General features: G+C 37.6%; 1 protein-coding gene across 1 annotated transcript in view; it reads right to left on the bottom strand.

Moving 5' to 3' along the window:
• HYDIN (HYDIN axonemal central pair apparatus protein) overlaps positions 1-27,713 on the bottom strand; it is a 461,030-nt gene that overhangs the window by 345,653 nt on the left and 87,664 nt on the right. The window contains exons 3-5 of the mRNA XM_057534458.1: positions 15,528-15,685; positions 13,603-13,728; positions 2,801-2,920 (exon numbers count right to left, since the gene is read on the bottom strand). Coding sequence (XP_057390441.1) covers positions 2,801-2,920; positions 13,603-13,728; positions 15,528-15,662 — 381 coding nt within the window. The 5' untranslated portion in view covers positions 15,663-15,685. The remainder of the gene's footprint in view (positions 1-2,800; positions 2,921-13,602; positions 13,729-15,527; positions 15,686-27,713) is intronic.

Consider the following 27,713-nt stretch of genomic DNA (forward strand, 5'->3'; position numbering starts at 1 on the left):
AATAACCTTTGAGCTTCATTACAATTCATTCTACAGATGAGGAAACAGACACTTGCCCTAAGTGCTACAGCTTTACCAAGCAATGGTGTTTCGAATCAAGTCCCGGCCTAACTCCACCTTCCCTCCCTATAGGACTGTCCTACCTAAACACCACTGTGAAGCAAGAGCACAGAGGGCAGTACAATCCCCAAGGCCAGTCTCAGAGCAGCTTCAAACAGTCCCATCCTTTTAAAGTCTTATTCCTCTGCTCTGCTTGCCTCATCCAGAGTACATATTTCTATCTCAGATAGCCCCAAGCAGTAAAAGAAATGTAACTGTGAGAAGGGGGGTGGTCAGGGGTGGAGGTTCTAGGGACACAGGAATGGGAGAGGATTGTTTTTTTAAAAACTCAAAGGGGGCAGAAGAAAGTTAACTATAGTTAAGTATGTCCTAGGAGTCTCAGGTGAAATATGAGGAAACAGGAACTCCCACAACCTCTCAAAGCTGAAACCCAGATGCAGAAGGGAAGAAGAAATGCAGAGAGAATTCAGACAGATCTCAAGACTAGAGAGTGGGGAGGTAAGAAAGAGATGTGTAAATATCTGGTAGGAATAGAACTGGCTTTGCTGGTAAGAGAAATGTGCAGTGGTGTTTATGATGTGTTGAATGATGCCATATAAGCTTGCTGGGAATACTTTAGTAAGAGCCTAACTGTGGATTAAAAACTAGAAAGGAAAACAACAGCAACACTAATAAGAAGAAGAAGAAGAATAGTAACATTGCTTTAGTGCTTATTATAGGACAGACACTGAGCTGAGTACTTTACATCCATTATCTCATTTAATATTCCAAACAACCTATTGAAATGGGTGCTATTCTTATCCCCATAGCTTGGAGAAGTGAAGTGACTTGCCCAAAGTCTACAGCTAGGAGACAGTTTACCTAGAATCTGAACCCAGATTAGTCTGACTCTGGAGTCTGAGTGCTTATAATTGTACCCCAAGTGAATTGTTTTGTGGCTTGTAGAGTGTTCATGGCTTACTTTCAACTTGTGTGTTTAAAAGAGGTAGAGAAACAAAGACCAAACAGGCTCTATCTTTTGCACTCATGGCAGTCAGGAAGCAAATAAAAGGTAAACGACACAGAAAGCATTTCTCAGTGCCCCAAATGTATCTCAGTGGTTCCTTGCATATCCATGAACCAAGAAGTAGAGAAGCAGGCTTACATCAGCCACCTCATATGAAGGTCCTGGGAGTAACTCACCAAGAACAAGCCCGCCTAGCCTAGAGAATCTGTCTGCTTGTTGATAGCTGAACTTTCCTTAGATGAGGACCTTCCTTTCACGGGATCCAATACTCTAGCAGCATCTTACCAAGAAGTGTGGGTTTTATCCATGAGAACTGAATGCCCTTTGGCAGACAGACTCACACATGCCTCTTATCCTTGACGTGCTCATATACACTCAGTGACAATCATTTCTTGCTTATGGCTGGGGAGGAGTAGCCAAAGTACCCTTTGGACTAGCTCCTTTCTGCCTTTAATAGCCTAAAAAAACTTGAACAAGAGTCAAAAAGTAATGGAGAAAGGGAAAATGAGAACTCGAAGTGAGAAACTAAAGTGGTTGGCAGCCCTGCATGAAAAGAGAGAGTCCTAATGTCTATGTAACTCACCTCTTTCTGAGGTCTAGGAACATAACCCTGGACACCTCGGGTTTTTTTTTCTTCTCTCTGCCTACCCTTTAGCTTCCATCCCATGAGCTTCTCTTGCTAACACGCCTTCAGTGAAGAACTAAATGTTCCATTTTCTCCAAAGTCTGACTTTGCTGTCACTAAATCACCCCTTTGATCTCTGAAAGGCATCACTGATTCCTTTAATGAGCTACTGTACTGAATATAACTGCAAGTCTTCCCATTTGCATTGAATTCTTGCATAGTCTTCACTTATTTTCCCTACTTTATTATAGCTAGAATTTTTGTCTCAACATTCTAAGACTCCCATAAGTATTTCTACTTGTCCTTAACACCTGATGCTTAGCATCTCTCTAATACCTTCCTTCCTACCTGATTACTTTTCACACTTAACTGTGCTTCATGCTGACCTTCTGCATTATTCTTCCTTTCATTATTGTTACATGTCAAGGAAATCTTCAGTTATTTAATACTCTTTCTTGAAATATACCCTAATATATCTCTGAAAGAAAAGGCATAAGGATGGAGAAGAAATCCTCAGTTGCAACCACAAAGAAACAAGGTACAGACAGTGGGAGAAGCCATCCAAAACTATCTGTAGACAAAATCTGAAGGCTATCTGAGGTAGAAGGGAGGAGATGGAAAAGAGAAAAGAGGATCTTCTTTTTTGTTTTGTTGTTTTTAATACAATTTGCAGAATCTAAATGCATTGGCTCAACAACTGCAATTCATATGAGTAGAGTTGATACCTTCAATTGGGGAAATAGTGGCTCTAACGTGGAGTATGTAAACATGAACAGTAATCATCTTGTATTAAATGAAAACCTAGCCCAAATGGTCACTCATGAGAACTTCATGACACTGATCTAGCCAATCCCTTATTCAACAAAATGTCAGTGCACACACTGGGAGTTTACCATTTGTTGGGTACTGCCCTGGGACTGAGCATTTAGCAACAAACCAACCAACATAGTCTTGTCTTCATTAAGCTTATAGTCAAAGGGCATGTTTTTATCTGTTTTCCTAGGCCTATCAAGTTAAAGAGCTTATCTAAGCCCCTACAGGATCCCATTTTATCTAATCCCTTCTTATCTATGCATGAAAGGTACAGTCATCCCAGCAAACATACTCACTATGTCACTGTTCCTCAAAACCAGTGGAACTTCATAGACTTCACAGGGAGTGTAGTTCTGAAATACAATTTCTGATGGAAAGGGCTGGAATAAGGCCTGATCCAGGTCAATTCCTGGAAACTGCAGTTGAAAGAATAAATTAATCATATAGTCACACACTGGCAGAAATGACTGGGGAAGATAAGAAATTACTACATATACCTATGAATATTAACACCAAGAACAAAGGAAACATTCAAAAAGGGGTAAGTACTATAAACACTGTTATAATCAGTAAGGTTATTGTCATCAACTTCTTTAATACAAAAGAAAGTAGGTTTTGGTCCTCAATTTAAAAAATAGGCTAGTTAGAACAACAACTCAAAACTTCCATTTCCAGTAATGGTGAATAAGGTAATTTGAACCAACTCCCCTATGAGAATAAGAAGAAAAGCTGTATCAACAAAAACCTGTTTGGAGGCACTGAGGGATTAACAAGACAGTATTATCTAATGTTAAAACTGAATTATCTCAAGCTAGTAGCTTATGTAGTATCCAACAGGTTTTGAGTATTGCCATGTTTCCCTTAAAAATTCAGAATACCCTATGATGCCCTGTTGAGTTCACGGTTGTGTCCTGGGAGCACCTCAGCAGAGAGTTTGGAAATTGAAGATGTAAGTATCCACCTCAATAATTTAGAACAACAATAGCAAACATAAAAAACACATTAAAACCCAAACATAAAAATGACACAACAAAAATAGCAGAAATTAATGAAATACAAAGTAACTGTCCCACAGAATCAACAAAGCCAAAAGTTGAGTCTTTAAAGACTAATAAAAATAGTAAAATACCTGAGTCTGATCAAGAAAAGAAGACAGAGCCAATTATAAAAGAGCCAATTATAAAAAATGAAAATGGGAACATTACTACAGAACCCAAACTAAGTAAAATGATAACAAATGCGAAAGTTTAGATTAAAATTATAAATGCCTAGAAAAATACAATTTGTCAAAACTAGCACAAAAAGAAATAGAAAATATGACGTGTTCCCTAACTATTAGAGAAATTGAATCTGTAAAGTAAAAACTTTTCATGGATAAAACTCTGGCCCAAATAGCTCTACAAGCAAATTCTGGCAAACATTTAAAGAAAATACAACTTGGGGCTTCCCTGGTGGCACAGTGGTTAAGAATCCACCTGCCAATGCAGAGGACACGGGTTCGAGCCCTGGTCCAGGAAGATCCCACATGTCGCGGAGCAACTAAGCCCATGCACCACAACTACTGAGCCTGCACTCTAGAGCCCATGAGCCACAACTACTGAAGCCCGTGTGCCACAACTACTGAAGCCCACGTGCCCTAGAGCCCATGCTCCGCAACAAGAGAAGCCACCACAGTGAGGAGCCCATGCACCACAACGAAGAGTAGCCCCCACTCACCACAACTAGAGAAAGCCCACACACAGCAATGAAGACCCAACACAGCCAAAAATAAATTAATTAATTTTTAAAAAAGTATGGCACTGCCATTTAAAGAAAATACAACTCAAACATTATAGAAAGTCTCCCAAAGGAAAGAAAAACAAAAAATTAGGGGTCGCCAAACCAAGATGACAGAATAGAAGGATGAGGAGCTTACCTCCTCTCACAAATACATCAAAAGTACATCTACATGTGGAATAATTCTCACAGAATACCTGCTCAATGCTGGCAGAAGATCTCATAAAACCAAAATTGCAAGAAAGATTACCACATTAACCAGCTAGGATGAAAGAAAAAAAAATAAATGAATCAGGACAGGACCTGCGCCCCTGGGAAGGAGCTGTGAAAGAGGAAAGGTTCGGGCTTCCCTGGTGGCGCAGTGGTTGAGAGTCTGCCTGCCAATGCAGGGGACACGGGTTCGAGCCCTGGTCTGGGAAGATCCCACATGCCGTGGAGCGGCTGGGCCCGTGAGCCACAACTACTGAGCCTGTGCGTCTGGAGCCTGTGCTCCGCAACGAGAGAGGTTGCGATAGTGAGAGGCCCGTGCACCGCGATGAAGAGTGGCCCCCGCTCGCCGCAACTAGAGAAAGCCCTCGCACAGAAACGAAGACCCAACACAGCTAAAAATAAATAAATAAATAAATAATTTAAAAAAAAAAAAAAAAAAAAGAGGAAAGGTTCCCTCATCCTGGGAAGCCCCTTCACTGGCGTGGTGATCAGCTGGGACAGAAAGGGAGCTTCAGAGGCTTGGAGGAGAGTGCAGCAGTCAGTTTACAACAGGCAGAACAGAGAGAGCACAGCGCAAAAGCAGTCCTAAGAGGGAAGTTCATAGCAATACAGGCCTTCCTGTAAAAAACAAGAAAAATTTCAAATAAACAACCTAACCTACCACCTAAAAGAATCAGAAAAAGAAGAACAAACAAAACCTAAAGTTAGCAGAAAGAAGGAAATAATAAAGATCAGAGAGGAAATAAATAAAATAGAGATTTTTAGAAAGTAGAAAAAAACAAATAAAACCAAGAGCTGTTTTATTTAAAGGATAAACAAAATCAACAAACCTCTGTTCAGGTTCACCAAGAAGAAAAGAGAAGACTCACATAAACAAAATAAGAAATGAAAGAGGAGAAATAACAACCAATACCACAGAAATACAAAAAACCGTAAGAGAATACTATGAACAATTATATGCCAACAAATTGGACAACCTAGAATAAATGGGTAAGTTTCTAGAAACATACAGCCCACCAAAACTGAATCAAGAAGGAATAGATAATTTGAACAGACCAATCACTAGAGATGAAATAGAACCTGTAATTTAAAAACTCCCTGCAAACAAAAGTCCAGGACCAGATGGCTTCACTACGGAATTCTACCAAACATACAAAGAACTTACACCAAAACTCTTATATCAAACTCTTCCAAAAGACTGAAGAGGAAAGAACACTCCCAAAGTCATCCCATGAAGCCACCATTGCCCTGATACCAAAACCAGACAAAGACAATACCAAAAAAGAAAATTACAAGTCAATTACAAACCAAATCTAACAACACATAAAAAAAGATCACACACCATGATCAAGTTGGATTCATCCCAGGGTCACAAGGATGGTTCAACATAAGCAAATCAATCAATGTGATATACCACATCAACAAAAGAAAAGACAAAAACCACATGATCATCTCAATAGATGCAGAAAAAACATTTGATAAAATTCAACATCCATTCATGATAAAAAAAAAACTCTTACCAAAGTGGGTATAGAGGGAACATATCTCAACATAATAAAAGCTATTTATGACAAACCCACAGCCAACATAATACTCAACAGTGAAAAGCCAAAAGCCTTCCCACTAAAACCTGGAACAAGACAAGGATGCTCACTGTCACCAATTCTATTCAACATAGTATTGGAAGGCCTAGCCACAGCTATCAGATAAGAAAAAGAAATAAAAGTTGTCCACATTGGAAGAAAAGAGGTAAAACTGTCATTATAGGCAGATGACATGATACTATATATAGAAAACTCTAAAGACTCCACACAAAAACTACTAGAACTGATAAGTAAATTCAGCAAGGTAGCAGGATACAAGATTAACATACAGAAATCTGCTGCATTTCTTTACACTAACAATGAAATACTGGAAAGGGAAAGTAAAAAACAATTCACTTTAAAGTCACATATGGGCTTCCCTGGTGGCGCAGTAGATAAGAAACTGCCTGCCAATGCAGGGGACACACGTTCGATCCCTGGTCCAGGAAGATCCCACATGCCATGGAGCAACTAAGCCCGTGTACCACAACTACTGAGCCTGTGCTCTAGAGCCCACGAGCCACAATTACTGAAGCCCACGTGCCTAGAGCCTGTGCTCCACAACAAGAGAAGCCACCACAATGAGAAGCCGGCGCACCACAATGAAGAGTAGCCCCTGCTTGCCGCAACTAGAGAAAGCCCACATGCAGCAATGAAGACCCAACAAAGCCAAAAATAAATAAATAAATGATGTTTTAAAAATCACATACAAAATACAAATAAACCTGATGAAGCAGATGAAAGGCATATGCTGAGAACTATAAAACACTTATAAAGGAAACTGAAGATGAGTCAAAGAAATGGAAAGTTAGCTCATGCTCTTGGATTGGAAGAATTAAACTGTTAAAATGGCCATACTACCCAAAGCAATCTACAGATTTAATGTGATCCCTATCAAATTACCTATGACATTTTTCACAGAACTAGATCAATTAATCATAAAATTTATATGGAACCATAAAAGACCCAGAATTGCCAAAGCAATCCTGAGGAAAAAGAACAAAGCTAGAGGCATAACCCTAACAGAGTTCAGACAATACTACAAAGCTACAGTAATCAAAACAGCAAGGTTTTGGCACAAAGACAGACATATGGATCAATGGAACAAAATAGAGAGCCCAGAAATAAACCCACACACTTATGGTCAATTAATCTTTGACAAAGGAGGTAAGAATACACAATGGAGAAAAGACAGTCTCTTCAGCAAGCAGTGCTGGGAAAGCTGGACAGCCACATGTAAATCAATGAAGTTAGAACACACCCTCACACCATACACAAAAATAAACTCAAAATGGTTTAAAGACTTAAGCATAAGACATGACACCATAAAACTCCTAGAAGAGACCATAGGAAAAACATTCTCTGACATAAATCGTACCAATGTTTTCATAGTTCAGTCTCCCAAGGCAACAGAAATAAAAGCAAAAATAAACAAATGGGACCTAATCAAACTTATAAGCTTTTGCACAGCAAAGGAAATGATAAACAAAATGAAAAGACAACCTACAGACTAGTAGAAATTATCTGCAAATTATGCAACAGACAAGGGCTTAATTTCCAAAATATACAAATAGCTCATACAACTCAATAACAAGAAAAGAAACAATCAAAGAATGGACAGAAGACCTAAATAGACATTTCTCCAAAGAAGAAATACAGATAGCCAATAGGCACATGAAAAAATGCTCAACACCACTAATTATTAGAGAAATGTAAACCAAAACCACAATGAGTTACCACCTCACAGTGGTCAGAATGGCCATCATTAAAAGTCTGCAAATAACAAATGCTGGAGACGGTGTGGAGAAATAGGAATCTTCTACACTGCTGGTGGGAATGTAAATTGGTGCAGTCACTGTGGAGAACAGTATGGAGGTTCTTTAAAAAAACTAAAAACAGGGGCTTCCCTGGTGGCGCAGTGGTTGAGAGTCTGCCTGCTAATGCAGGGGACACGGGTTCGAGCCCTGGTCTGGGAAGATCCCACGTGCCACAAAGCAACTAGGCCCGTGAGCCACAACTACTGAGCCTGCATGTCTGGAGCCTGTGCTCCCAACAAGAGAGGCTGCGATAGTGAGAGGCCCGTGCACCGCGATGAAGAGCGGCCCCCACTTGCCACAACTAGAGAAAGCCCTCGCATAGAAACGAAGACCCAACACAGCCAAAAATAAAAATAAATTAATTAATTTTTTTAAAAAACAAAAAAACTAAAAACAGAGTTACCATATGATCCTGCAATCCCACTCCTAGGCATATATCTGGATAAAACTTTAATTCGAAAAGATACATGCACCCCAATGTTCATAGCAGCTCTATTTACAATAGCCAAGACATGGAAACAACCTAAATGTCCACTGACAGATGAATGGCTAAAGAAGACATGGTATGTATACACAATGTAATACTACTCAGCCATAAAAAAAGAATGAAATAATGCCATTTGTAGCAACATGAATGGACCTAAAGGTTATCATACTAAGTAAAGTAAGTGAGAAGGACAAATATCATATGATATCACTTATATGTGGAATCTAAAATATGACAGAAATGAACTTATTTATGAAACAGAAACAGACTCACAGACATAGAAAACAAACTTATGGTTACCAAAGGGGAAAGAGGGTGGGAAAGGGATAAATTAGGAGTTTGGGATTAGCAGATACAGACTACTATATATAAAATAGATAAACAACAAGGTCCCACTGTATAGCACAGGGAACTATATTTAATATCCTATAGTAAACCACAATGAAAAAGAAAAACAAAAAATTAAATGTCTTCCATTTAATGATGATGTTGTTAGCATAACTTTCATATATCTGAGAAAGACAGTAGGAGACAGGAAAATTATAGGTCATGAACCATAGATCAAAAAAAAAAAAGAGCAAAACATTAGCAAACTGAAACCTACAATATATAAAAAAGATAATACATGACCAAGTTGAGTCTGTCTCAGAAATACAAGGTTATTTTAACACTAGAAGTTTTGATCAAGAAGAAACAAAACTGACATTTTCCCCAGAACAAAAACTTGTTTATTTAGAAAATTCAAAATAACCTACAGATAAATTAGAATTAACAAGTGATTTATCAAGGTCACTGAGTACAAGGTCAACATAAAAAATCAATTATATTTCTTTGTACTAGCAATGAACATTTAGGAAATGAAATTTATAAACAATACCATTTAAAATCACATTCTAAAACATAAAATACATAGGAATAAATCCAATGAAAGACGTGCAAGACCTTTACCTGGAAAAACTACAAACCATTATCGACAGAAATTAAAGAAGATCTACACTGAACTACTGACAATTGTGTGGAAAATACACAAATATGCATATTTATACGAAGAGTCAATCATTTAGACAGGGTAGAAGAATCATAAGAATCCTTAAGTTAGAACTCTGGGGAGAAGAAAAGGCTAACACAACTCAGTTACTCCTCCTCCCTTCCTCTCATTTCCCTTCCAAATAAACACATACATATAATCCACTTTCATAAAGAGCTGCCCTTAGAATCATGGAGAATTCCTGCTGGTCTGCGACCCTACCGAGCCCCGCCTCAACGTTAACTACCTGCAAACAGCAAGTCCAGGAAGAATTCCCTTCTTTATTTCAAAGATGAGTGATAATAATAATCACAATGACAAATAAAGCCAGAATCTATACAAAAACATTCAAGAAAAAAAAAGAGAAGCAAAGAAAATGTCAAATATTCACCAGAAAAGCAGTGCCATGAAATAATAAGAATCTTCACCATAAACTCAAAGAACATAATGGAAAAAAATCAGAGGGCACAAAGCAAATATTCAAGAGTGCAGGGAAGATTAAGCAATCAAAAGAGATGAAGAATTCATGTGTTCATTCAACAAATGCTAATTGAGTTTCTAATATTTTCCATATGTTGAGCATACAGTAGTGAACAAAGCCAATAAAGCCCCTGCCTCATGAAGCTGAAATGCTTAAGGAAATGGATAAAAAAATAAAGAAATAGGGACTTCCCTGGTGGTCCAGGGGCTAAGACTCCACGCTCCCAATGCGGGAGGCCCGGGTTCGATCGCTGGTCAGGGAACTAGATCCCATATGCCGTAACTAAAGATCCCACACACGGCAACGAAAATCCCACGGGACTCAACTAAGACTCAGCACAGCCAAATAAATAAATAAATATTTTTTTTAAAAAGAAATACATAATATGAGGTCAGGCAGTGATAAGGCTATGAAGAAAACCAAAGCAGAACAAGGAGACAGAGTGAATGGGGGGATGGTTGCTCTTTATGATAAGTAGCCAAGGGATAGCCTCTCTGAGGAAATGATCTGAAGCAAGTCATGCAAAGATCTGAGAGAACAGCATTCCAGTTAGAAGGAATAACAAATGCAAAGGCCCTATCCTTGAGTGCTTGAAGAGCAGCAAGAGGGAAGAGCAGTTAGAGGAGAATGAGCTGGGGGAGAAAGGAAGGAAAAGACTATGAAGGACTCAGGATCAGATGATGCAGGACCTTATAACTATGAGGGTAACAGGAAGCTACTAGGTGGTTTTCAACACGGAAGTAACACGTTCTGATTTACATTTTTAAAAACCACTCTTGGGACTTCCCTGGTGGTGCAGTGGTTAAGAATCTGCCTGCCAATGCAGGGGACACAGGTTCGAGCCCTGGTCCGGGAAGATCCTACATGCCACGGAGCAACTAAGCCTATGCGCCACAACTACTGACCCCGCGAGCCACAACTACTGAAGCCCGCACACCTAGAGCCCATGCTCTGCAACAAGAGAAGCCACCACAATGAGAAGCCTGCGCAATGCAGCGAAGAGTAGCCCCCGCTCACCGCAACTAGAGAAAGCCCGCGCGCAACGAAGACCCAACACAGCCAAAAATAAATAAATAAATAAAATTTTAAAATAAATAAATAAATAATAAAATAAAAACCACTCTTACTTCTTTGTGGAGAATTGATAACGGGGCAATGAGTTGGAAACAGGGAGGCTATTTCAGGAGTCTAGATGATGGTGGGTTGAACTGGGATGGTAGTGGTGGAGGTGGTGAGAAGTGGTTGGATTAAAGACATATTTGTGATTACTAGCCCTTGTTTTGGATTTCATATAAGACGTGAGAAAAAGAGAGGCATCAGAGATAACACCAAGGTTTTTGACCTGAGAAAATAGATAAATGGGGGTATTACATGGTGGAGGGAGGAAAGACAAAAGAGGAAAGATCATGCCTTTAGGGAAAGAATGTAATGTGAAAATTAGCTCTTAAAGATTTTAAGTTTGAGCTGCCAATCACACATTGAGCTGAATATATGATCCAGAGTTCAGAGGCTAGGCCATAGCAGGAGATATAATTATGAAAGCAATCATTTAAAAGGTGAAATTTAAAGCCTTGTTCCCAGAAGGGGTCACCTAAGGAATGAGTTCAGAAGAGAAAGAAGTTTAAGGACCAAGTACTGGGGAACTCCAATGTTTAGTCAACAGGAAGAGGAGAAAGAGCCAACAAATGAGAAAAAAGCAACCAGTGAAGTAGGAAGAAAGCCAAAGAAAAGTGATATCTGAGACACAAGTGAATTAAAAGGTACAAAAAAAGAAACTAGCTATGTAAAATGCTGTGAGACAACCCAGGTGTGTTGAACTGGTCAAGCTTAAGAATGAATTTTAAGAGAAACCCACACACACACACACAACTCAAAGTAAGGGATACAGAGGATAAGCTGATGAATGTAATTACAATGAAATGGGAATGAACAGAAAGTTTAAGATGGATTAGGGAGGAAATGCAAGGTGTAGAAGGGCAGACAAAGAAGATCCAGCATGTTCACAATTGATATTTCTAAAAAAAATGAAAACAAAAATGGCATGAACAAATACTTGATAATTCAAGAAAAACTTTCTAGAAATAAAATAATGGTACGTAGTGTCTTAGGAAAAATTTAGTCACATCCTAATAAAATCACTGGACATCAAATAAGAATAAACAATCTTTGGGCATACAAGCTAAAATATTAGGCTTCATACTTCCGCATATTGTCATTTAAAGCCAGAAGGAAGTGAAGAAAATGCCTGCAAATCTCTTATGGGGAAAATGTGACCCAAGAATTTTACATCTAACAAATCTGCAGTTCACCTATAAAGGCAATAGGCAAATATTATCAAACTTATAAAATCAAGGAAATATAGTTTCCATAATCTCTTCTTGAGGAAATGAGAAGAGTATAACTATCAACCAAATAAGAAACAAATGAAACTCTGGAAAATAAAGTAAAAAAATAATCGACTGAGTTGACAGAGGACATGTGGTACACTAATTTCTTCATCCTTCATAGCAGGAATCAAAATATATTAAAACACACACACAAGCAGGACACACAGAACAATACACATAGTCTGGTCTTAGTTATGCTCTGGGAAAGGAGCAGTTAGCCCTTAATTAGGATGAATTAGCTTTGGAGAAAGCTGTGTTCCCTGCCCTCAAAGTTAGAGGGCAGTTATGGGAAAGAGAGGAAACAATGAATAACTAAAGCTAGAAGTGCTCAGAAGAAGAGCAAATTTTATGCATATCCTAGACGGGTGGCAATGGCATGCCAAGGAGAGCAAAAGAGCCTGAGGGACTCACTTGTCTTTTGGGAAATCACTCTGAAAAACCCTCAGGAATAGCTGGGAACCCTTTGAGAGGAGGCTAATCTCCAGCAGTTCAACTGATGGAGGCTCATACCATAATTTGTGCAAAAAGTGAAGCATATAATTCAAGAAATTAATTAAAATGTAGGAAATAAGAACTACTTTATAAACATATGCTCCTAAAGCCTGGAATGTATGGTTTACATGAGAATACAGAAACATGTTAAAATAGCTATTCTTTAGAGACTAAAAGGATACATTTGTTACTGGAAATGAGCCAGAATAGACAAAAATGCCTATTTTAATAAACAGTCCCTCCTTCTTCCTTTCTAGTTATGACAGCTCAGGTAAAGAGGGATTTCTTACACTAGGAGGATAACCTAATTGGGCTTGGCTAACATAATTCTTGGGATTACTCCTAATCCGTAAACAATAGTGTCCAGAAGTAGCTAAGGAAGAAATGTGACTAGTCAAAAGTTAGTTGAGGACTTCCCTGGTGGTCCAGTGGGTAAGACTCCATGCTCCCAATGCAGGGGGCCCAGGTTCGACCCCTGGTTGGGGAACTAGATCCCGCATGCATGCTGCAACTAAGAGTCCGCATGCCACAACAAAAGACCCTGCATGCCTCAACGAAGATCCCACATGCCGCAACTAAGACCCGGCACAGCCAAAAATAAATAAATAAAAATAATAAATAAATAAATATTTTTAAAAAGTTATTGTACTGTGTAATTCTTTTCGTATCAAATTATAGATATCAAGATCAACAGAGGTAGAAAAAGAATATATAAAACAAATCCAATAAGGGATTAGTTAGCCCAGGAACAATAAGTACTGCTTAGTTCTTATTGTTCTAGAATATTCACATTATTCCAGGACCTAGTTTATATGCAAGTATGACAGAAGGCAGCTACCTTTTGATGTGTTGTTTCCCTCATATCTAAAAGTTCAATGATCTGTGGTCGGCACATCACACGTGTATTAGCCAGTCTCTGCTCTGTGGTGAGGGACATTTCCTTCAGGAACTCCGAGGGAGTCAGCTAGAATTTAAAGCAACGGAGCCAAAGATTCATAAATGGTAATACTGAAAAAGTGCTTTCATAAGTGTCAGTAATGAATAATTTGTGTTTGCAGCTTTCAGGATAATTCTGGAATGCCACTAAGTTCCCCTATAAAACGTTTAAAATAACTAAATAATACAAGCGAAGTACCCGTGCACTTCTGAGCTCTTTGCACAATAATTTGAAAGGATATGTGGTTGCTGTTTCCTTATGATTTTGAAGGAATCACACAAAAGAACCTGGGGTGGGGGAGAGGAAGGTCCAGAAATTGCACGGGAACATGTCCAAAGAGCTTAACATATATGCTCGGAAGAGCATAAAACTCTAGGTTTCTAAAATCACTTAAGGGCTTCAGAGCTAAGGAGGCTAATCCTCCTTGAAATATTTCTATTTCTCAAATGAAGTTACAACATGCAGGTAAAGCTTTTGGGTGTTTATCATGTTATATCAGGTTAAAGAGAAATCTTATAAAGTAAAGGATCTGGGAAGTATGACTGTGCTGCTTAGGAACGAGTTTGAACTTTTTAGAAATCGTAAGAGCACATTTAGACCTTGTTTTAAAAGACCTCTAAGTCAATCATCAGATCCAGCAGCCAGTCACATCCACATACCCAAACAAGAACACAAAATTCTTCAACACTTTCTACTGTTATGAGAAAAAAATGTAACCTATCATTTAAATAAAATAATTTAAATAAACCAGCAAGGGCTTACCCAAGACCAATCACTATTAATTGTTGTTCTGGAATGTTCACTTTGTTCTAGGGCTACTTTATATGCAAAGAGATTATGATCACTGGCAGCAACATAATGCTTAAGTATCTGCCAAGACTTCTTAAAACATTCAGGGGTATATAATTTAGCTGATTCATTTCGCCTTGGGTTAAAATCAATGCTCTTCAAATTCCCTACAAAATTAATTTTTGTGATTGAATCCATTTAAATGAAGGCATATTTCTAATACAGCTTCCACCTGGTTTTTTAAGATTCTTTTTGATTGGAACAGAGATTAGAATGTTAAAATTTATGAGGTATCAGCTGTGTTGTGATTTAAATAAAAATAAACTCTTACAAGCAAAAAGTAATGAGTTACTTTAAATCTGAAACAAGAACAATCAAAAAAGAAAATGATGATAGATTTTATTTTTCTAATTGGAACATAACCTGAGACTAGTTTTTAAAATGCAGTGAACACAATGTTTAACACTTTAAATTGCTATTGCTATTTCCATAGCATGTAGTTTACAATTCAATTCTCACCAAATCATTATAATTCATTAAAAATATAATTGTTTTCTATCATAAAGGACAGAAAAAGTTATGCATTTTTCCTAGATATTATATAGTCATCATTTTAATGCACTATGTTCTACAAATACACAAACAAAAATAACTCTTGCCAATCAACAGGTAATTGATTATATATGTTAAACCTATGAAATTCTGCTATTTGACTGTTTTTGAACTACATAAATGACAGTCTCTTAAGGTTCTAGCTAATATTTAGAAAATCTTAATAATTTGCTTGCATAGTCTTAGTTCAACTGATTAACTTGAGCAATTTAATTTAAGCCTCTACTTTGATGTATATAATTTCAAAAACTTCCCAGGCTTTAAAAGGTAACTATGCTCTGCAGCAATCTACCCATGTTAACTAAACTGATGTTATCAGCCAGTAATTCTATTTGATATTCTGAGAATGCCAAGTAGCAACTGTCATTCTCCTGAGGAGAAAGACTGCATTAAGTATTTTACTCTGAAATTCTCTTATACATTACCATTCGATTTACTTCTTCTTCTGTAACCACCTTCGGACTCAGGGGTGGCAAAATCTTGCTTTGGAATCCTTTAAGCGTTCTGACTAACCCCATCTGAACAGCCCCCATGGACTCCTCAAGACTTCTACTTGTCATTTTTAGTTATTTCCTTTGTATACCTAAGAGTGAAAAAAAAATAGTTTCAGAACAAATACAGTTAATTCCTGAATACAGGTCACATTTTTTGAAGCTTTTTCAAATACACGAAGGTTTAGAAAATACCGATTTTCAAAAATACATCCAATGCTTGGAACAAATGCCTTAACTGTAGGAGTCTATTCCATGAATCTGTCTAGATTTAGCCTTATCCCAAAGTCTAGGATCCCTTTTAGAAAAAGCAAGTGATTCTGGACTAAGCTCAGGGAAGACATGAAAACATAAGCAGTTACTATATTTTGGTACTTTTATCTTCTCCAGATAAATAAACAAAAACTGCTCAATAACTATACTTCATATTTGCTACTTTATCTGCTTATTTGACAATTCTCTCTCATGGCACCCTTCAAACACAATAAATATAAGGCTTCAGACTTTCACAGCTGGGCAGAGAATTGAAAAAGGCAGCATGAGATCATATGTGGAAAAAGAAGTTTGTGAAAACTTTTTTGAGGTTTATAGTAATAAACAAGGCATTAAACAGCCACCCAATACCTCCAAATCAAAGAAATATGACATCTCCCCTTTGCATATATTTCCTTATACTTCTAGCAGGACACTTGCAACTTTGGAAGTCCATTTATGACTAAGTAGGGATTTCTACTTTTAATAATAGCAGGCTAGATTGTTCAACCCTGTGCAGGAAAAAAAAAAAAAAAAAGCTTGATTCAATGTCAAATAAAAAACCTTAAAATTGTTAAAAGTTCAAAAGACAATAAGGCACTACCAGACCAAAATGGAGGGGAAAACAGTGCATAAAGGAAAACAGATATGATGAAAATGTAATATGGTACACTGAAATAAAGCAGTAAAACACCCAAAGAAATGAATATGAAATTTTAAAATAAGAAAAAAGATCAGAGAAAGAAATGATTGAAATAGAAGACAGTGAAAGAAGTTCTAACATGCTATAATTGGAGCCCATGAAGAAGAAAAAGTACTGGAGGAGAATTAATATTTAAAGCCATAATCCAAGAAAAATTCCAGAAAAAAAAAAACAATGAAAAGGGACTAGTAGGTACCCAGGAAAACTGACCCAAAATGATCAACTATAAGTCATATCTTAGAAGAACTGTTAGACTTTAAAGAATTTTTAAAATTAGCGTCCAGGCAAAAAGTCAAAATAACGTACAAGGGGAAGAGAATTAGATGTCATTGGACTTTGTAAAAGCAAGCTATGCAGTGGGAAAACAGAGGAGCAGCATTTTTCAAAAACTTTACAAAGCATGAGCCAAGGATTTTACAAGGAACCAAGCTCTCCTTCAGTCACTGAGGCTACAGAAAAGGAGTTTTGAACATGCAAAAGCCCAGCGAATATTATAAACATGTTCCCTTCCCGAAGAATATACTAGAGGATGGGCTTCATCCAACCAAAAGCTGACTGGCGAATTTCAGCAAAAGGACTGATGATGAGCATTTCATATATTTAATTGTACAGGTATTAAAATAATGTTGAAGACATAAGGAGAAGAATAGAATTTAAACGTTATATTTTCTGACAAAGTAGAAAGGATGAAATTTTAAATGAAAAGAAAAAAGAGAAAGACAGCCGAAAAGTAGAAAAGATTAACAATTGTATAAGTACTAGGTAGGAATCAAACCATTTAACGAGATAGAATAAAGGAGAATTAAGGGAATTATGGTAAAAAGCCCCTATGATGGCAGTCAATGATACCTGTTTCCAAGCATTCATATATTTATATGATCCTCTCCCCTTGAGTGTGGGCTGTGCTTAGGTATTCTAACAAATATAATACAGTACAAGGGATGGATGTCACATCTGAGATCAGTTATAAAGAGAATCAGTTCCATCTTGGGCACTGTCTGGCTCTCTCGAATCACCAGTTACCACATTGTAAGGACACTCAGGAAACCTACAGAGAGGCTCATGTGGTGAGGAACCAAGCCTTGACAGCAATGACATGAGTGAGCTTGGCAGTGGATCTTCTGAGGCCTGCCAACAACCATGTGAATGAAAGCAGAGTTGCCAGCCCCAGTTGAGCCTTAAGATGACTGCAGTCTGGGCAACAGCTTGACAGGAGATGCATGAGAGACCCTGAGTAGGAAGCACCCAGCTAAGCCTCACCTAGATTCCTGACCTACAGAAACTGAGAAAACAAATATTCAGTGTTTTAAGCTATTAATCTGGGGGTAATTTGTTATACAGTAATAGATAACAATATAGGCACTATAAAGGGTTTATATACAAAGAAACTACTGAATATAAAGATAAACCTTCCTAAATACCAAAAGTAATTTTAGAAAAAGCAAAGAAGACATACTAAATAAAGACAAACAATAAATCATATACAATCACAGTATACAATATACAATACACATAATTATTACAATGTAAAATAATATAGGCAGTGTGATGTCACCAACATGGAATAGGTGGTTGCCAACTTCAATCCCCCTCACAAAAAGACCAACTAGCAATCATCCATAGACAAGACACCTTTGTGAAAATCCCAGAACCGAGGATGAGACTGAAGCATCCCCTTGGATCACGGAAACAGGGAAAAACCTCAAAAACATTTTGTTAAGTAAAATAAGCCAGTCAAAAAAAACTACATATTGTATGAGTCCGTTCACATGAAGTGACCAGAACAGGAAAATCTCTAGAGAGAAAGTAATAGATTAGTCGTTGCAAAGGGCTGGGAGAAGTGAAGGAATAGAAGGGTGTTAACTAAAAGGTATGGGATTTCTTTCTGAGATGATGAAAATGTTTAAAACTGACTGTGGTGATGACTGCATGTGTTTGTGAATATACTAAAAACTGTGGATTGTATGTACACTTTAAATGGGTGAATTGTATCCTGAGCTGAATGTGAATTATATCTCAATAAAGTTGTTAAAAAATATATTTTAAAACATTTTGAAAAATCAATTATTAAAAGTTGAAAAGTGAAACAAATAAACCTTGCTGTATATCAAATTGGTGTTGTAACACCAAACAATTATTCCAACCAACTTTAAAACATGGTTTTTGACTATATATCTTCACTGTATAGTAGTCTTATTGTCGGTCATAATATTAGTAATAATATTTTAAAAACAAGTAGCTACATCAATATTGTTAGGAACCAAGCATTTCAGCATTTTAAAAATATAAAACAAAAAAATGTTCTTATATTAAGAAACCCTATAATCTTAAATTTAAATAGAAAATATGAGTTTTAGCTCATGATTATTCTCTCCTTTTAAATAACCTCCCTACTGAAAGACCCCAGAAGCAAAGAAAGCTAAGTAAGCAATGACAGTCCAGGGACATAGTGTGGTCTTTAAACACCATTTCCCACTAAAAGAAACCATAACTCCTTGGAGAAATGGGTAATTCAAGTCTGGGGCATGAAATGTATAAGATGAACTTGGAACATTCTATTATAGTGTAAAATAAGTACATTATCAAAGGCTACTAGGGTTGTATCTAAGGAGCCCAGAGCAACTTGAAGGAGTTTCCATTCACCAAAGACAGGACAATTTGGGGAAAACAAAAACAAAAACAAAAGTCTGCAATGGATTAGCCTTTAAAACTCGGAGTTCAAAAGATACTAAAAAAAAAAAAATCATTGGTCACCTTTGGAAGTTGCTAAGACACCAAACTAATTATTTTGGAAATAATAACTGGGAAGAATCAACCATTTATTCTGTACCATTTTTGTACAAATTGCATTGCAAGTTAACCAAATAGTTGATGACAGAAAATTATTCTTCATAGAAGAACTCCAGCTAATAAATGCAGAAGAAATGACAGAAAAATAATCACCATTTGCAGCCCCTAATGAAACGAAGGATCATCAATGCTAAAACCATTAGGAAGGATGTTGCTGAAGAACTTTATAATGGCTCAATCAGGCTAACAACACCTGAGCCCTCTAAATCAGTCTTAACACTAAAAGAGTGAAAACCAGACATATTATGTGCCTCCTGACGTGATGCAGTACACAGCACCACCTGTGCAGAACTGTGAACAACAATCTAAACCTAAATTTAATTAAGTCTCTAGACCTACCAGCTAGGTTGCAGGAGATAAAGAAATGCAGGAACATGTGTTTTCTGTAAGAATATAATTAAGCCAAATCTAGAATGTGGAAAATGTTACAGGAAAATGACCTACTTTGCTCAAGTAATGAAGAGCGTGTGTGTGCAAACATGAACACACAAGAAAGAAAGAGAGAGAGAGAGAGAGAGGAAGGATAGTTATGAATTAAGAGAATCACTTCAACGATAATGATATAGGTAGATTATAAGCAAAAGGATGGAAGAGGTATACCATGCAAAAGTTGGTCAAAAGAAAGCAAGAAGGGCTACAGTAATATTAGATAAAGTTGACTTCAAATAAAAAAAATGATCAGGAACAAAGAGGGACACTATAATGTAAAAGGGTGAATCTACCAAAAGGACATAGCAATCATAATTATAAGTGCACCAAACAACTTTTAAAATATGTGATTTGAACCAAGCTTCAAAATATATAATGCAAAAAATGAGAAGAACTATACAAATCCACAATTGTAGCTGGAGACTTCAACATCTTTTTCTCAACAATTGATATAAGCGCTAAACAGAAAATTAACAAGATATAGAGGAACTTAATACAACCAACATGATTTAATCAATATTTATGGAACAGTCCACCCAACAGCAGAATGCATGTGCTTTTCATGTGTCCAAGGAACATATACTAAGATAGACCATTTCCTAGGCCAAGAAATAAAATTCAACAAAGTTAAAAGAATTGGAATCATACAGAGGGCGCTGGTTGACCACTGTGAAATCAAATTAGAAACGCACAACACAAAGATAACACAAAAATCTCCAAACACTTGGAAACTAAACAACACACTTCTAAATAAATACATAAGTCAAAGAGGGAAATCCAAAAGCACACTGAATTGAATGAAAATGAAAACACAACATTTCAAAATCTGGAGAAGGTAGCTAAAACAGTGTTGAAATTTATAACACTAAATATTTAGATTAGAAAGCAGTAAAAGTCAAATGTGTCATCTAAGCTCCTAAGTTCAGAAAAAAGAAGACCAAATAAAATGAAAGCAAACAGAATAATAAAGATAAGAGCAGAAATCAATAAAATTAAAAACAGAAAAGCAATAGAGAAAATTAATTCAACAAAGATCTGATTCTCTGGAGAAATCAATAATATTGACAAACCTCTAGCAAAGAAAGAAGACACAAATTACCAATACTAGGAATTTAACAGGAGAGGACAAACCATACAGATATCAAAAGGATAATAAGGGAACACTACAAACAACTCCACACTCATAAATTTGACAACTTAGACGTACTGCTTCAATTCCTCAAAGAACACATACTACCACAATTTAATATGAATAGATAATTTGAACAACTCTAACTATTAAAGAAATTGAATTCATAATTTTATAACTCAAAAAAAGAAATATCTAGGCCTAGATGGTTTCACTGGAGAATGACAGCAAACATGGAAAGAAGAATTAACACCAATACTACCAATCTTTTCCAGAAAATGGAAAAGAGGGGAACACTTTACAATTCATTTTATGAAGCCTAAGACAAAACCAGATGAAGAAAGTGCAAAAATACACAAAACCCTAAAAACCAATATCCTTCATGAATATAAATTTAAAATTTTTAACAAAATTTTATCAGAATCTTAACAAGTTATTTAGCAATATGTAAAAATAATTATATACCATGACCAAATAGGTTAAGCCCAGGAATGTAAGGCAAGTTCAATACTCAAATATCAATCAATGTAATCCATCATATTAGCAGGCTGAAGAAGAAACATTATATGATCACATCAATTTATGTAGAAAAAGCATCTAACAAAATTCAATATCATTCATGATAAAAATTCCCAGAAAACTAGGAATATAGAGGAATATAATAAAGAAAATATACAAAAAACTTACAGGTGACATCATACTAAATGGTAAAAGACTGAATGCTTTCCCCCTGAAGACTGGGAACAAGGCAAGGAGGTCCATTCTCAACACGGCTATCAGACATAGTACTGGAAGTTCTAGTCAGTGCTATAAGAAGAAAGAAAAAAAGAAAGAAAGAAAAAGCATACAGAGCAGAAAACAAGAAATAAAACTGTCCTTATATGCAGATGGGATAACTGTCTACATAGATATTCCCTAAGAATCTACAAGAAACCTCCTAGAACTAACAAGTGAGTACAGCAAGGTCACAGGATATAAGATAAGCATACAAGTATCATTCATATTTCTATATACTAACAATGAAGATGTGGAAACCAAAATTTAAGATACGATACCATTTATAACTGCCATCCCTTCAAAAAAGGGATAGGTGTAAATTGATCAAAACATATACAGGACTTATATGCTAAAAACGACAAAGTGCTGATTAAAAAAATCAAAGAATATCTAATTAAAAGGAGATCTATGTTCAAGGATTGGAAGACTCAACATAGCAAAGGAATCTAATTCCTATCAAATACCAGCAAAGTTTTTATTTAAACAAAGATAAATTTATTTAAAAATTTATATGGAAAGGTACAGGCCTTAGAATAACTAAAACAAACTTACAAAGAAGAAGAAAATGAGAAGAATTATTCTAACCGATTTCAAGGCTTATTACATAAGCTACAGTAATCAAGACTATGTTGTATTGGCAGAGGGACAGATATAGATCAATGGAAGAGAACAGAGAACACAGAAATAGACCTACACAAATATTCCAAATTGATTTTTGACAAAGGTGCAAAAGCAATTCAATATAAGAGAAAGAGCCTTTAAACAAATGGTGCTGGGGCCATTGGAGCTCTATAGGCAAAAAGTAAGCCTCAATCCAAATCTCACATCTTACACAAAAGTTAATTCAAAGTGGGGCATATATTTAAATTTAAAATATAAAACTACAGAGTTTTTAGGAAAAAAAAATTTCTAGACTAGGGTTAGGAGAAGGGTTCTTAGACATGACACCAAAATCATAATGCAGAAAAGAAAAAGTCAATGAAGTGGACTTCATCAAAATAAAAAAACTTTTGTACTTGGAAAGAATCTTCTAAGTGGATGAAAGAAACAAACTGGAAGAAAATATTTGTAAACTTCATGTCTGACAAAGGATTCATATCTAGAGTATATTTTTTTTTAAAAACCACTCAAAACCAAACAGTGAAAAAAAAAACAAAACCTGTATTAGTTTCTTCTTGCTACTACAACAAATTACCACAAATTTGTGGCTTGAAACAACACAAATTTATTATCTTAAAATTCTGAAAGTTAGAAGTGTAACAGAGGTCTCACTGGCCTAAAATCAAGGTTCTGCAGGGCCGTGTTCCTTTCTGAAGCTCTAGGAGAATCCTTTTCCTTGCCGTATGGGCTCCTTCCTCCATCTTCAAAGCCAACTATGGCAGGTTGAGTCTTTCTCACACCACATCACTCTGACCTCCTATTCTGCCTCCCACTTACACCTTTAAGGAACCTTGTTATTACATTAGAGCCACCCGGATAATCCAGGATAATCTCCCATTCTCAAAGTCACCTGCCTAGCAATGTTAATTCCATCTGCAACCTTAGTCCTCCTCTCCCAAGTAATTAACATATTCACAGGCTTGGGGGATTGGGACATGGACATTTGGCATTAGTTATATCATCAATGTCCTGATTCCAAGTCTTGCCATCACGGCCAGTAAAAGCCCAACACTGGGTCAGTCTAGCTGTTCAACTCTTCTCTCATACTAACAGGCTGTTAGGATTGCTGGAGAAAACCACACAATGGTCCAGATCATGTGACTGCAAATTCGGAGTCCCCAGCCTCCACTGGGGCCTCTACCTCCCGATCTCTTTCCCTTGTCAGCTCTCATCCCAACAACTATTTCAGTCCTTCTCTCTACTTCTCACACCCCTGCCCATGCCCTCCCTGCAGTTCTAGAGGATTTATCCCACCCAGATCCCTTCTGAGCTCCACTCCATTGACTCCAACGCCTACAAGATGTTTCCATTTGGGTGTCCACAAGCACCTCAAGCCCAGCATGCCCCCCAGGCCTGCTCTCTTCTGTATCCCTCGGTGAATGGAATCATGATTCACACAATTGCCCATGCCCAGAGTCACCTATGACTTCTCTCTCCTCCTATCAATCATATAATAACTAAATGTTTATGGAACACTTACTATGTACCGACAATGTTCCAAACATTATAAATATTAATTTAATCACCACAACAACCCTAGATGTGGATAGTATTCTTCTTCCCGTATCAGATAAGGAAACAGAGGCACAGAGACGGTAAGTAACCTGCTCCAGTTCTCACACTAGTAAAGGGAAGAGGAGGGAGGAGAAACAGTCACTCTGGTTCCAGAGTCCACACTCTTGATGGTGACATTATTCTGCCTCCACCTTGAGGATCTACCTCCTGACATCTCACAAATCCATCTACTCCTTTTCATCCCTGCTGCCTTCCTTTGTTAATGTCACTCTCATGTCTTGCCTGGGTGACTGCAACAGCTTCTTAACTGACCTCCCTGACTCCAGAATTGTGTCCCCACTCCCACCCCACCCCCATAGCCTGGCCATTCTCTACCCTGCAGCCACAGTGACTATTCTAAAGGGAAAATCTGGTCATGTAATTTCCCTACCTAAAATCCTATAGTCCAGAATACTCTGTAAGCTTCTCAGCACGATATCCATCCCAGGAGCCTGCCCTTCTTGCACTTGATGCTCAACTCGCAATTCACAAAGTCTCAGGGGCTCACACACCTCCAGACTTGTACATAACACCTGGAATGCCTTTCTTCTCCCCTCCTCCCCTTCTCTCCCCAACTAACTCCCATTTGTCTTTCCAGACTCAGATGTGACCTCTTTCAGAAAGGCTTCCCTGACTACCCAAGGCTGCCCCTTCTTTATGAACTCACGGGTCCTCATGCTCACCCCCTCATGGTTATTTATTCATCTCCCTCTGCCTTGAGACTATAAGTTTCTTGAGCACAGAATTCTGTGTTTCTTATCACTGTATTTCCCATATCCAGCACAGGGCCTCATACATATGCATATTTAATAAATGTTTGTAATTAATTAAATGACTTTCACAATCCCCAAATGTGCCAGGCTATTTCACACCTCTATACCTTTATATAGACTCATCCCTTCTTCTCACATCCCTATCCTTGTCTGCCTTGCAAACTTCTATTCATCCTACAAAACTCATCTCAAGGGTCCCCAGAAGTAAGGCTTTCCCTAATGCATTCAAGAGTGACAATCACTTTGTCCTTTGCACATGCCTCTATTATTGAATGTAATACACTGTACAGCAATTATTTGCTTACCAGCCTGCATCTACCTCCAGAATGTAAGCTTCTTCGCTGTACAGACCATATGTGATTGGCACATAGAAGGGGCTCAGTTAACATTCATTGAATTGAATTTAATATTAAATTGCACTCAGTAAAAGAGAATTTTCACTAGGCTAAAACATTTCACAGAGGAACTATTTTCCTCTTTTTCCTTCATTTAAATGTCAACCTCCAGCTCCTTCTAGTGTTTCTACATAAGAATCTAGTTAAATAAGTGTTCAGTATGTATGACAGAGTATCTTCTTTCAGAGGAAAATGTATTCCCGCATAACTTAGGAAAGAGAACCTTGCTTGGGGTCTCTGATGAGGATGCAGTCAGAGATGGTAGCAAGGGCTACAGTCATCTGAAGGCTTGACTAGGGCTAGAAAATCCACTTCCAAGGTGGCTCACTCACACAGCTAGCAAGTTGTTCCTGGTTGTTGGTGGGAGGCTTCAGTTCCTCCCCTCATGAGCCTCTCAACAGGGATGCTTGAGTGTCCTCATGGCATGATGACTGGCTACTTTCAGAGCAAGCAGTCTGAGAGACCATGGGAGAAGCTGCAATGTAGTTTGTGGCCCAGAAGTCACACACCATCATTTATGCAAGATCTATTAGTCACACAGATCAGCCCTATTCAATGTGGGAGAGGCCACACAGGGACGTAAATACCAGGAAGTGAGGATCATTGGGAGCCATCTTGGAAGCCATCTACCACATCCACCTCATATGTTTATTATGAGGATTAAATGAGATAATATTTGTAAAGTACTTCACTTTGCACAGTACCTGGCATATAATTGTTCTTAGTGTTATTAGCAGAAAGTTTGGTTTAAAAAAACTGAAAAGATGGAAATTCCATTCAATTAAACCTTGCTTGTTGGAAATAAATAAGAGCATATGAAACTGTTCACATGTCTTCAAGTTCTGCTACTGCTAAAGTGAGGGCAAGGGCAATTATACTCTGGGATGTTGATAAATATTTCTTTATCCCAAAGTACCATTTTAGCAGGAAAATACCAAAGAAAAAAAATTACAGAAAATGCTCAAGTAAATGCAACATGACTTTTGTTGTCAGTGAGAGGTTCTCTAGGCACTTGGAGTAAAAGGATTAATTTTCATATTTTAATCCTGCTCTTCTTCTGGTTTTCTACTGTTTCTAAAGCTGTTATGCTCCTTGGTTTTCTATTTGTTTGATCTCTTTTAAATTGGATTACTTCAGATTTCATAGGTTTCACATTGGCCTCTGCTCTTTTCTCCCTGAAATACCTCCTGAAAACAATCTGTCTCTGCAGAATGTGTGACATATATCTGAGGTAGATAAAAGAGAGACAAATTTCAGAAAGAATCCTCTTATTTGACCCAGGTTGAAGAAAAGAAAAATAAAGATGTATTTTGTATTTTGTTCTGGTCACCAATTCCAAAATGCATGCGTGTTTTTGTGTGCATGTTTGTGGCAGGGGCAGGAGGGGTGTTCCCCAAAACATCAAGTAATTTATCTACACAGAGATGGCATCAAATTCCACAGGTTAAGTGTTCAGTCCTGTAGACTGCCCCCAAACTTCAAACACCAGTCACAAGCCCAGCTTGTTACCTGTGCTCTGACCCACTGGCTGTAAATCAGAGGTTCCCCAGACCCCGGCCTCAGGTTCAATTAATTTGCTACAGCGGCTCCCAGAACTCAGAGAAACGTTTCACTCACTAGGTCACCAGTTTACTATAAAAGGATATAACTCATCAACAACCAAATGGAAGAGATGCACAGGGCAAGGTATGGGGAAGGGGAACAGAGCTTCCATGCCCTCTCCAGGGGCAACACTCTCCCCAAATCTCCATGGATGTATTCGTCAATCTAGAAACTCTCAGAACTCTATCCTTTTGGGTTTTTATGGAGGCTTCATTATATAGGCAAAGATTGATTAAATTACTGGCCATAGGCAATTGATTCAACCTCCAGTCCCTCTCACTTAGGAGAGGTGGGGAAGGTGCACGAATGAAAGTTCCAACCCTCTAATCACACGGTTAGTTCTCCTGGCAACCAGCAACCCCATCCTGGGGGGTGTCCAAAAGTCACCTCACTAACATAACAGAAGACAACTTTATCGCTCTTGTCAGGAAATTCCAAGGGTTTTAGGAGCTCTGTGCCAGAACTGGGGGCGAAAACCAAATATATATTTCCTACAATAAATCACAATATCACAAGATGCACAGTGAAAATTAATTTTGCCTAAGCCTCAAATTACAAAAACAACTGCTTCTCCAAAGGAAGATGCCAGGTGCTGGAAGCTTGTTTAAACTGTGGAAGCTTCCAGGCCAAACACAGGCAGGGAAAAAGTCAAACAGCCAACTGCGGGCCACTTAGGAAGAAGGTAACGACTGGAACAGAGAACCACACCTGCAGAAAGTGATTATTATTATTTGTGAGCCCCAATTCACATCATTTTCATGACATATCACAAATCTACAAGTCTTATAGTTCCAAAATAGATTACTTTTCTCACATGGGAATTCAATTATCTTATTTTTCCATTTAATAAATAATAGAGGGGACTTCCCTGGTGGCACAGTGGTTAAGAATCCACCTGCCAATGCAGGGGACACGGGTTCGAACCCTGGTCTGGGAGGATCCCACATGCCTCAGAGCAACTAAGCCTGTGTGCCACAACTACTGAGCCTGCGCTCT

This window comes from Balaenoptera acutorostrata, chromosome 19 (assembly GCF_949987535.1).
Source record: "Balaenoptera acutorostrata chromosome 19, mBalAcu1.1, whole genome shotgun sequence".
In the NCBI taxonomy this organism is placed as follows: domain Eukaryota; kingdom Metazoa; phylum Chordata; class Mammalia; order Artiodactyla; family Balaenopteridae; genus Balaenoptera; species Balaenoptera acutorostrata.